The sequence below is a fragment of the Cebidichthys violaceus genome, unplaced genomic scaffold (genome assembly GCF_023349555.1).
Source record: "Cebidichthys violaceus isolate CVI_PGR_0920_01 unplaced genomic scaffold, fCebVio1.0.p SCAF_23, whole genome shotgun sequence".
Taxonomy (NCBI): domain Eukaryota; kingdom Metazoa; phylum Chordata; class Actinopteri; order Perciformes; family Stichaeidae; genus Cebidichthys; species Cebidichthys violaceus.
The window spans coordinates 1,267,501-1,280,000 of NW_027176406.1; the positions used below are offsets into that span (position 1 = coordinate 1,267,501).

General features: G+C 41.8%; 1 protein-coding gene across 2 annotated transcripts in view; it reads right to left on the minus strand.

The window, feature by feature from the left end:
- Positions 1 to 12,500, minus strand: part of LOC137878375 (meiosis inhibitor protein 1) — a 50,663-nt gene that overhangs the window by 29,324 nt on the left and 8,839 nt on the right. For both annotated transcript variants that reach the window (XM_068718666.1, XM_068718665.1), the window contains exons 6-15: positions 10,508 to 10,708; positions 8,966 to 9,144; positions 7,804 to 7,912; positions 7,554 to 7,673; positions 6,565 to 6,664; positions 4,562 to 4,696; positions 4,065 to 4,179; positions 2,408 to 2,496; positions 1,925 to 2,072; positions 1,311 to 1,422 (exon numbers count right to left, since the gene is read on the minus strand). In XM_068718666.1, coding sequence (XP_068574767.1) covers positions 1,311 to 1,422; positions 1,925 to 2,072; positions 2,408 to 2,496; positions 4,065 to 4,179; positions 4,562 to 4,696; positions 6,565 to 6,664; positions 7,554 to 7,673; positions 7,804 to 7,912; positions 8,966 to 9,144; positions 10,508 to 10,708 — 1,308 coding nt within the window. The remainder of the gene's footprint in view (positions 1 to 1,310; positions 1,423 to 1,924; positions 2,073 to 2,407; positions 2,497 to 4,064; positions 4,180 to 4,561; positions 4,697 to 6,564; positions 6,665 to 7,553; positions 7,674 to 7,803; positions 7,913 to 8,965; positions 9,145 to 10,507; positions 10,709 to 12,500) is intronic.

Genomic DNA, 12,500 nt, shown 5'->3' on the forward strand with positions numbered 1-12,500 from the left:
CAGAATCAACTGTTCGTCTGGCTTTAACGATAAAAGATGCTATTGAGGGTTTCAACTGAAGCTTCAAATGTCCCCCCCTGCTATTAAAAAATTAAAAGGATAAATAGACTTCTTGTTACTTTGGTTGTATTAATGTCATTCTTGGTGCCTCCCTTTGTGTGCAGCAAGCGGGAGAGCAAACCGTTTTTTTTGGACGACGGCAGTGAAAATGTTGTTTTTGAAAGGCTAAGAACCAACAAATATGGATGGAAGCTGTCGAAAACATGTTTATTTTAAAACAATTTGAATCTCCACGTTATGAATGCTGCTATGACGCTTCAAACTATTCGGTACAGCCCTATACTGTTAGCATTGCTGTTACTTTCAACTGCACAAAATACTGATTTTAGTTTGATGAACATTACCATCAGTGTTTCAGAGGTTGTTAATGTTGTTAATGTGTGAATGAAATAAAAAAAAAAGCTGATTTATTTTTTGCTGTTTGAGTGATTTGCTGGGAACTGAGATTAATAGTATACATTGCTTCAGTTTATTTAGTTAAGTTAGATATTAAACACATTTAAATAAATGCATTATAAGCAAGGTACTTGATTAACAAATCAGCATGAAAGCAGCAGGCATGTTTAGAAATAGTTTTGGCTGGTATGGTTATGATTGTATCTAGTTATCTAGTATCTCTAGTTCTACAGCGGTATGAGGTGGAGCTATATGTGCGAAGCCGGCAGCAACAAGACATAAAAGTTGGGGCCAATTTAAAACATGAGCTGTGAACTCACCCTGACCAGACATCTCAGTTCGTCATGTCACAAATCTTCACAATCCGTTTAGCAGAAATGTATCTTCACATTTTCAGTTCACCGCAGAAAACCATCAGATAAAGACATTTGAAGAGAAACACTGTCCATCATCTTAAAGTACGTTCCATAAAGTCTTATTTTCATTAAGTGGCTTATTTACCAAATTCAGTGTGCAGGAAAAAAACTTTCAAAACTTTGACATTGATTATGCCAAATATGTAAATGTTATAGCTAGTCAGCAATGAGTTCATATTTTCTCAGTCTATATGATATTACAGGAATTGTCTGAACTTACAGATAACAGAGAGCAGATTTGTCTGTTACTGCATTAGTCAAAGCTGACCATTTTAGGCAGAATAATCGTAAGATGGTCGATACCAACATCAGGATTGCCACACCCATCCTGGCCACATGCCAGTGTGCTGCCATGTAAAGACAGAACGTGTGATACAGAGCAGATCAGATCAACTTGTGTGATGTTGATTTAAGATTACGCAGCGTTCAGTGACTCACCGAGCTTATTTGCAAAGACAGGCATGAAGGACGGAAGCAGGATGAACTGGGAGAATAGGATGGCGTAGAAGTGCTGCAGTATCTGAGCGTTAGGTGCATGCTCACACACCCTCTACACACACACGCACGCACGCACGCACGCGCGCACACACACACACACACACACACACACACACACACACACACACACACACACAGAGGAAATCAGAGACAAATGACCTAAACACAAACAACAAAGTAACAATTTCTTCTTGTCTGATCGATTTTTTAGCCCGAGTAGAACCAACTTTATAAAAACACAACATAATAAAACAATTACTTTGCACAACAGAACAAGAGGTACTGATCGATAAGCTCAAATGTCCATTTCTACACAAAACTCATGAAGACAGAGGCTGTGTGGCTGCGCGTATTAATAGAGGTATTTAGAGAGCCAGACAGAGCGATGTAATCATTGTCATCTATTTATCAGAAAAGAAATGTGGCAAATTGCAAGATTAAGTGTGTCTGCGTGAGAGAGAGAAATACGGTTAAGATGAGAGGATAGTGAATCAGATGTGTGCACGTGTGTGTGTGTGTGTGTGTGTGTGTGTGTGTGCGCTTTCAGATCTCACAATGACGGTGGGTATCCAGACGGAGTCGCAGCAGTGCAGCAGACATTGACAAAGAGACTCCAGTGAGTCCTGAGCATGGCTGTGTTTGGATGGAGCTGTGAACGTGTTCTCCTTCAGGACGGGCTCTGATGAACACTCGATGGCCAACCTTGGACACACACACACACACACACACACACACACACACACACATTAACACAAACACAGCCACTCACATACAAAAATAACACAACAACGCAAGACATACTGGTAAATCCTCTCATCTACATTTCAACTAAAACATTCAGCGGGTTAAATGAAAATAGCATTTTAGATAAGTCACACACATTCAACAATATTCACATCTGACATATGATAAAGTAGCACTTGATTCAATACAATACTCAAGTGTTTATACTCAAGTTTATACTCAAGTTTGTTCACTCTCACTGTTCCAGTGATGCCATTTGTCTCTGTGAACATGTGACTGGACACTGTGCTGACCTGCAGGCAGCCTGGAAACAGACCAGGGACTGGAGCAGAAACCCCTCAGAGCTGGAAGCCTGGATGTTAGGGTCTGACTTCTTCAGACTCTGGAGGATCCCGGAGAAAGATGGGGAAAAACAAAAAGACACAGGATGAGAGGCGAGAGGAGATAAGCAAATTTGATCAAATTGTGTCGGATCACAAAGAAAAAACAAAATTCAAGTACATTCAAATGATTTAAATCAATCCAATGTATATGTTTGACAATTAAGCAGCTCTGCAATGCATTAGAAAAACAATGACTGCATCCAAGCTGTTTTTTTCCTGAAATTAAGTAAGCTAAACTATTTTTAAATGGCTCTCGACAATTCCTCTCAGTGCAGCATTGTTATAAAACTAGAACACTCAAAATGAGTAATATAATCTCAATTCCACTTTGCTGTGGTGTAAAGGCTTAGCGTTAACGTTCACATTCGCAACAATTAAAAATCACAATTACGCTTAATGCAGCGTTATAGTAAAACTACTACAAATAAACAACAGAACTCTCAATGACAATTAAAAGTGGTGTCGCAGCTTAACTTGAACACAGAAAAAAGCATTGCAGTAAAACCTAAATGTCAAAATAACAAACTCTCAAGGCTCTCTTTTGTTCTTAAGTGCTTTTATTGGAGCTTTTTCTTCTCTCTCATTCAGTTCTGCTCTTCTCCCACCAAGATTCTTTTTCAAGGAACATCAGCATCTCTGCCATGTTAGCGTTCAGCCAGCTCCTCTTCTCATCAAGGACGTTTGAGACGGCACTAAGGAGTCTCTGGCTGTCCACACGGAGACTCGGCTGCAGCAGCAACCAGTGAGGGGAACTGCGCAGCACTTACCCTCGAGTTGTAGTGGACCGTCTGACCTTGGGATGGTTTGTTTCTGAACAACCACTGATGAGGTGCTCACAGGCCTCAGCCTCAATCTCCTCTAAGATCTCATTAAAAACTCTGCCAAGGCTGCCGCTTGCTGTGTGTTGACGCGGTGCCTTTTTCACAGGCTCTGCCTCTGACATTTCCCTGGAAGCCCTCCTGATAGCATTGGACGCTACTGTGTTAGCATGCTGGCATTGCAGACATTACAAGTGGCTGTTGGACTGCTTTTGTTCATCAAATTTAAAATATTTACACACTGCAGACGATTTGGCAAAGATGCTCCGAACCGTCTCTGATTTGAGTCCCGTCCTGCCACAAACTGTGCTCTCCGTTTAAAAAAAGATTGATAGGCGTCCCTAATTACATACATTAATGAATACATTTAATCTTTTAATTTGGGACATGAACACATGCCAACCAGGCATATCTTGCTGACAGTTGCGTCATTGTCTCTGTTACACGTGTAATGAGACAGAAAGCTGCAGTGAGTAACAGCTACGAAAGAAAAAAACAACAACAGAAAAAGACATTCAGTCCTTCATGGAAGAAGTAAATTGCTCTTGATATAACCTGTCAATCACTGATGTACTGTGTGACAGGTTGCTAGATAGCATCAAACGCTGATGTGTCAGTTGTGATAACCACCAAAAATACTCTCTGGAGAATCACCGCAAGACAAAGTCTCAGACAGACTCTTCACTACCGGTTCTTGAATTGTGCATCCTTATTTTATATTTGTGGATCGGACGTAAAGAAAAACTCACAGAGCTCCGACGACGAGCAGCAGAGGGTAGGGGCAGCTCTGATAATCTGTTAGTGATGGCCTCAATCAATCCCTCTATCTTCCCGTACTGGACTGGTCTGGACTGGTGGTTCAGTCTAGAGAATTCAGAGTGACAGCAGTTTATACAGAGGAGTTTTTAGTAGGTGGGGAGGTGGTGAAGGGAAGACACAGGCTGTAGAAGAGAGGGACATAATGTGAATCTCTGGGTAAGTGTGTCTGTAACTCATGGGCAAAGCTTACAAGTGTCCTTGTGTATTTACTATTTCCCTGTGACATTGTGCGGGAGCACGTGTGTGTACTGTATATGTGTGTGTTCATCCGTAGACTCAGTAAGTGACTCTGTGAGTGACCGACTTATACCGCTTTGTAAGTCCAACATAAAAAATGTCTGGAAGGACAATTTTTACTGAAAACAATCACAACTTTGTCAATCTCAAGACAAAGTGTCCTCGACAGTGTGACTGTGTTTGTGTCTACCTGAAAAAGGCTGATGCGGCGCTGGCAGCCTGTGTGGCAACCAGCAGGCAGGAGGAGGAGACTCCACCTAACACAGCCTCTGAAACCGCCTCGAAACCCAAACCGCTGGGGAACAGGCGCTCGCTCGGGGGCTGCCTGCTCACAGAGAGAAAAGTGCCATTATTATATGTAGCCTTGAAGCTAGAGGAACAGCTCCTGGACGACGCAGGGAAATGGCCATCTATTAGAGCTGCACGATATGGTGTTTCACCAGCGACGTTGCGATAAGTGCACCAAAATAATGTATTACACTTACAAAATTTGGGGTGAAAATGCCTCCATATGGCATTATATTTCACAGAAGAAGAAAAAATATTACAATGTCAGCTTTTTCCAATATCATGCAGACGCGAGCATCTACGATAAATTCTACAGGAATCACTGTTGTGAGCAAATAATCAATTAATCGAGGCAACTACCAAATGATATGAAACTGTGTGGATCCTAAAGGAGTCGGTGAGACTAAGCGAGCGGAGAGAGGGAGCGGCCTTTCAGAGCGTTATGCTGATTTTTGACATTTTGGCCCATCAAAAATCTGACAGTCTGTTCTTCCGCCTGATCTATCGGTCGTTCTTTAGGCTCGCTGTGCTTCTAATAACAGCAGTGCCTGTCGCAGTGAACTCGCCCTCCCTCCGTCTCACCACCGTACACACAGACACGTGTTGTCTCTCTTTCAGGACAGGGACACATAATAAACAAATAGCGCTGACCTATTGGTGTTACAAAGATCACCAGAGTATGTCTGTGGTCTATGACGGAGCACCACGACAGCTCTGTGACCGGCTCCCTGTTGCCACAACAGCAGTCACACAGAACATCCTAAAGAACACATCAATGCACATAAAGGTGCACACAAACATACACACACACTTATCTATAGATGCAGACAGACACAAAAACAGCTACAAACGAAGAAGCACTCACTCACACACAAGCAATGGCCCTCACACTCTCTCTCTCTCTCTCTCTCTCTCTCTCTTTCTCTCTCACACACACACACACACACACACACACACACACACACACACACACACACACACACACTCACACTCACACACACAGACACTTTAGCTTGTTCAGCTTTTAAGAGCTTCGGTCTGGCTTCTTGTTTTACTGTTCCACTCAGCGTAAAGGACAAATTTCCCTTGCCATTTGAAATCTCTTATCCTCTGTATCATTGCCATGTGACGGGGCGAACATTCCATTAAAATTGTGTCAACCTTGCAGAAATATGACAGCGTTTTTACTGGCTCGTGATATATTTTCATCTGCGAGCAAGCAGACACTTAATTCAAATATAATTAAACTTTCCAGTGCACCATATTTAACACGTTTAACAGGAGGTCGCTGCTCTGTGTTGATGGAGCTGAAGTTGTTCAGTTTATGAACAAACATGCAGCGCTGTAAAACATAGTTTGTATAGTTGTGTTGTTTTGGTGATATTAACTATTATATTAACTTCATTATAACTGCAGTTATAAAGTAAACAATCCTCAAATGCCACAAAATGGAAAATAGAAAGAAGAGGAATGACATAAATCATAATCACAATGTCATTATAATACAAAATATGATCAACTGGCAAGTTTTACAAAGTGAAATAGATTCCAGGCAATGCTTAAGTCATCAGACTCCATCTCATTGTGTCAAATGAATTCATCTTTCTTCAGAATTCAGTGGGCTATAGTATAAAGTGATGATACAGGAATAAACTACAAAGTGCTTCTTCAGTTGAAAATAATTCCCAATGTAAGCTGTTTTCTGTGAGGTCTGTGGATCATCCCGAGGAACCCGGACAAGGTTTCTGCTGCCTTCAACCCTTATCAGTGCGGCAGAGGTCTCAGTAATAGAGGTCTCAAAATATATCTATCTATATCTATATCTATATCTATATATATATCTATATATATAGATATAGATATATATATATATATACACATGTATATATAAACGGGCAGTCTCACCTTTCCAGTATCTCAGTAAGGAGCAGCAGACCTTGCTTCGGCACTTCCAGGTTGGTCAGCTGCAGAGCCTCCTTCAGACTGCGCACAAGGGACTCAATACCTAACACACAAACTCATCGTGACGAAGACATACTTGACCTGGCCGACAGAGACACATCTGTCTCATCCTCACACAAGGATTTCCTGCATTCAAATTAGAGTGACGGACACATGTGCAAAGCCTCATCACACACCAACGAACACAGAATCCTGCATGTCAAACAAACAATGGCAGCGGTGCATCTTTCTAATTTACGGCTACACAGACTCTGCTGTAATGATCTCATGTTCGTACGGAGCTCGAGCAGGAACTTAATAGTTTAAGGAATGGTTACATCAGATATCCTGTGTACTGGTAAATTAAGTTTGTATTGCAAGTGCTTTTCCAACAGTTTCTCATCACCTACTGTAATGGCACACAGTAGATAGAAGAGAGAAGAAACACACACACCAAGGCTTTCAGAATTGAACAAAACTCTAATTTCGTTCTAAAAAAACAAAACACATAGCTGCCAACTATTTTTAGCTGTCATGAGCTGAACTTTTGTTTCTATTTATTCCTTCCGTGAGAGCCCACAATGGAAGGAGCGGCTGATTCGTGAAGTTCAAATGGGAGGTCGTCTTCACTGGAACCTAAATAAAGTGGCGGCTGGCTGGAGGGAGATCGCCTGAAAGTTTCCTACTAGCTGTTGGCTTTATTGTGAATCATTACGAGTAAATATCACAACATTAAACGTGTGTTTTCTGTTTTAAAATACTACTCCCCCATCTTTTAAGTGGTTACGTGTCTAGTCTGATCTGGAGCACATAGCTGATATGTACGTGGTCTGTTCACGCTCGCGGTTATCTTCCATCATTGCGGTTGTTGTAGAGATTCCGAAATACTGTGGTTAAGAAGTTCTGTTTTTTTTTTTTTTAATAAAGAACAGCAGCCTGTCTAAGTCTCTCACCGTAGACCGAGTGACACTGGGAGAAGAAGAGCGGGTCGTCAGTCAGTAACACCAAACAGCTGTAGGCGAACCACAGCAGCACCTCATTATGACTACTGGCCAGACGGTCGAACAGAAACTCTGAGAGGGAAAAGAGAACATGTGTGAGGGGCTAAGTGACACAATGCTGCTACACTATTCACTGAAACACTAAAATAAACCCCCGACAGTGCTGGGGGTGAAGGTGTGTGTGTGTGTGTTTGTGTATCACCAGGTATGTCAGCCTTGATGAAGGGAGCGCTGCACTTGGAATGAACCAGGACGGATGCGATACACCTCACACTGGTCACCTGCAACATCTCATCACCACTCATCAGCAACTGTTGAAAACAGTGTGGAGAGCGTCTTCATTGTACAGACATACATTATTGTTTCCTCAATATTCCCAGGCTGCTGATGATACAAAGAGCAATATTTCACCAGCTGTCTGAGACTCGTCTCCAGTACACCGTCTATACTCTCAGCTGAGCTCATTTTAGTTCATGAATTTGTCAACGGCTGTCAGTCATCAGTACCATGACCCTACATGGCAACTTGGAAATGATCTCTTATCAGAATGATCATGCTTTTGTACATTTGTCACATTTACACAATTTCTGATCTATAAACTCCTTTAAAAATGCCAGGTCAGCGTTGGGTGAGGCAAAAATATCAGTATTATAATTTAAACATTAAAACTGAGGCAAAAGTGACCCCTGGGATACAAACGGATGAATTAGTTACTGATAAACACTTTCCATAGAACCTGAGACAGACTTGGTGTATGACATCATTTACCACCAATAACAGCAACTAAACAATTCGATGGAAAATCTAAAAGAGGCAAATGATCTTATTGGCTCGGGACCCGGCTGAGAAAGGGTGCATGATTCTTTTTCTAGTTCAGTGTTTGCATAGCACTGTTACTGTTTGTCTTTGCAACAATACTTGAGCTTTTTTGTTATTATTCTTTTTGCCTTCTAAGTTCTCTGTAGTTTTCATAGCGTTGTGTATGATTCAAACAGTAAATGTATTCGGTAGAATGGATCCTAATAGCAACAAAATAATTGTGTTTTTGGGGATAATTTAGATTTGGGTGATTATTTAGTTAAGACTTAGATAATTATAATAACTCAACACACATTGGTTATCGACAAGGAAAATGCTACCGTCATGATCTGTGGTGTAATGCGAGTCATAACTGAGAGAATCCAACGAGACGTAATCTACAGACTGATTTCCCAGACATGGAGCACAAATATTTGTCCAGAGTAAACCCTCCCTGAAGCCCCATTCAAAGGCCCATTAATCCAGGATTAGAACTTCTTGTTATGATTGCCGTCAGTGTCAGTATGTGGGTCGTGGGGGCGGGAGCAGGATGTTTGGACAGAGACCTTTTTCAGCATGAGAGGCAGAGGGCACTGGTCGGGGGACTGTTGCTCTTGGTTTTGGCGGAGGATCTGCTCGTCGTCGGTGTGGATGTTCTGGTTCTCATGGCACACCACGTGATCGGTATTGCCGTTCATCAGAACTGACACCGCCTCTGGCAGCTGCACCAGCAACCACAGTAGGCCTAGCAGAGGAAAGACACGATACAGATACCGATGACAAGGCTTAGATACACTCATGATGACAAGCATCACTTTTGCAATGATAAAAGTCGATCGTGGGAACAGGATCCACACAAAAGGATGTTAGAATAAATTCATACTGTGCACAAATCACAGTTATATAATTAGCAATTAAATGTTGCCCAGCTGCATGGATTTTCTTTTCCTTTCCAGCCACTTGGGGACAAAGTACTAGAACAAAAATGTACTTTTCATGGAAAAGTCTTGAACGCTGTGAAGATAATACAGCACTAAATAAAATAAAAAACAATAATCCTGTTTAATTCTTCTATGTTGCTGTTCTCCCCGGGTCTGGGAAGAGTAAATCTATTAAGATTAAATCTGTTCAAAATTACACAAACAACAGCAAAATCTCAACTACAGCTACTCTAAAAGCTGGAATAACCCAACCTTGCACCTCTATTCCAAGTTATTACGGTGATAAAGCAACTTCACATTTCTCGAGGATAATAATGACTTTCCTTTTTAAATAACTCCATCCTGGTTATCGCCCAATGCACACGCTGGAGAGCTTATTATGCATAAAAATCCCTACAAGATAGCAACACTCTTTCATCTCCGTATAATCCCTCCTCTTTCTCCATCTCGCCTCACCCTGAAGTAGATTCTGGATCTTCACTGAGAAAGATGACGATGAACGTGTTATTTTATAGCCTTTTAGCTTTTCTAAAATTAAAAAAACAGCTCTATTTCATTACTAATAATCCCTACTAACTAGTGGGGATCTATTATGATGAGACAGCAGTTTGTGAATTCCCGTCGGCTCTAACAAATTTCTTAAAAGAGACTATTTTTTGACTCTGTTAAGTCCAAACCCATTAGTCCCCGTCCTAATTCTAACAACTGGGAGTGAGATTATGTTTCCTACATGACAAAACATTCATAATAGCCATTCACTCACTCTGCCACTTAACTAGCTGCGGTTGTGCTCAGTTCAAATTTCCATCTATTTTTAATAACACCCCCCCCCTTATATTGGCTGGATAATTGTATTTTTCATGCGTGCCTAAGATAAGCACGCTGTACTGATCTCAACAACTTCAAACCTGTAGAAGAAAGTAATTCAATCTCACTTAGACTTTCTAGCGCATAAGAACAATAAATGAGGCCAATCATTTTTGGTCCAGGCAGCTAATGATGCTCTCAAGTATGCTTTTACGCACACATTTTGAAAGAAGTAAGTTTCTCAAAGGGAAAATAGTCACAAAACTCTAGACACACATCAATATTTTTTATATGGAATATTTCCTGGCTTTGCCCGAGACAGCTGAATAAAATAAGAGACAGATGTTTTCTTTCTCTCACCAACAGAGTTTCTGATGAGTGGGGGGGAGCTGGCTTCGGCCAAGGTCTGCAGCAACAGGACACACACTCTGTCCCTGATGGCCACGGGCAAAGACGAGCCCCCGGCTGTCCCGAACAGTTTGAGCCACACATAAAGGACCGAAGCCTTCAGCGCTTCATCTGGGTACAGCAGGGCCGAGCACAGGAGCTCCAGCAAGGGCCCTGGTGGACAGAGACGGGGGACAGACGAGGACACACAGAATAAAAGAAGAGGAGACAGAAAACCGGGTCGGTGCAACTACAACAGAAAGATATCTTGTGGATAAATGCAACAAATCACTGTTTATGATTATGTCTAACGAAGTCTCGATCAAGGAGAAGTCTCAATCGGAAATCTTGCAAGATGTGTCTTGTCGCTGGAAGACAGTGAGTGAGAGTTGGAGAGAGGGGTGCCGGGAGGTGTTTGCTGTGTTGAAGTACAGAAAGCGTAGCTGAGTGTTATCTAAAAGATCTTCAGTGTCACAGCTGAATATTTAGCTGATTACAACAAAGCGGATGAAGCCGCGAGATTTCATATCGAGGCACCAAAACAGACCGGATCAAGCGAAACGTAAAGAAAGAAACGTTATTTCCCTGTAGAGTCTTTTCCATAATGTTGTCCGACACGGTCAGCGGCAAAAACAAGCACAGAACGATTACATTATAGCCTGTTTAGAGGCTGCCGAGCTCTCCCTCAATACTGGACCGATATCAAAGAACTGATGTCCCCATTAGTCAGAAAAATAGGGACCAGGTTGAAAAATACTAAAGTTAAAGCTAGCTAAAGTTAAGATGAGGGAAGAGCAGACTAAGACACCCAGAGGAGCGCTAAAGATAATATATTGCGAGAGAAGCAGAGATTACCAGCAACACGGTGAGAGCAGCGAGACGACGGCAAACCTCTGGGAACAAAGTCTGTTTGTGAGTTTCACCTGAACGACCTCTTAAGCGGCGACAGACAATGCCGGAGCCAACGTGGAGGGAAAGTTGCCATGAAGATGAAAGGATCGACTGTCGGCTAGTGAGGAGAGAGCACAGTAAAGTGACAGGCGGAAGAGAGTGAAAAAAGGAGATTAAAAAGAATACATGGGGGCAGGACAGGCGTCTGTTCTCGGAGACTCACAGGTTGGCTTCCTGACAAAGAGAGAGAATGATTCATGAATCTGAAGACTGGGAGAAGAGAAAGCCAGAGCATAGAGAGACACTTGTGGAGAGAGTGGTGGCGCAAAAGAGGAAGATGAGAACAGCTGGTGGAGGTAGAAAGGCTGAGTGAGAGAAAGAGAGAAAGCCAGAGGGCGAGAGAGGAAAAGACAGATGTGGGGAGGGAGAGACATCCACAAGAAAGTCAGAAAGAAGAAGAGAATAGAGAGAGACTGAAGCAAGACATGAAGAGAGATACAATGTACATATACATATAAGTGACGAAAAATATACATATAAGTGACAAAAAATATGTTGCCGTAGTATTTGTGTTGTTTTTGCTCTGAAATTCCAAAACAAGCCGTACCAATCAAATGAAGCTATTTGAGGTCAGACTGACAGAAAACACACTCCCCATCACAGAACCCTTCAGCCTAAATAATTACAATCTCTATCAAGATACAAGTCAAAGAGGTGACATTAAATAAACTGACTGAGACCACAAACATCGTAAAACAATCCACCTGGTGAAAAGCCAGATTAAATTAAGTGTTAGGAGTGGTAATAAAAAAGGAAGTAGCTTTGTAAATATAGAGGACCTTTATGCATTGTCTTCAAAACATAAATAAATGACTAAATAAAAAATACAAATCATACAAATCACTGTGAGACTTGGTGCAATATGGACACGTTAAATATCAATTAATTTTACATGTGTAGTAGTGGTGGGGGGGGGGAATCCAGGGCTCTGCAGCTTTTGCTGCTGGATATTACAACAACGTTACAACCAAACTCTTCTTCACTTCCCCGGTGTCAACCAGAGACGTGTGGTTCT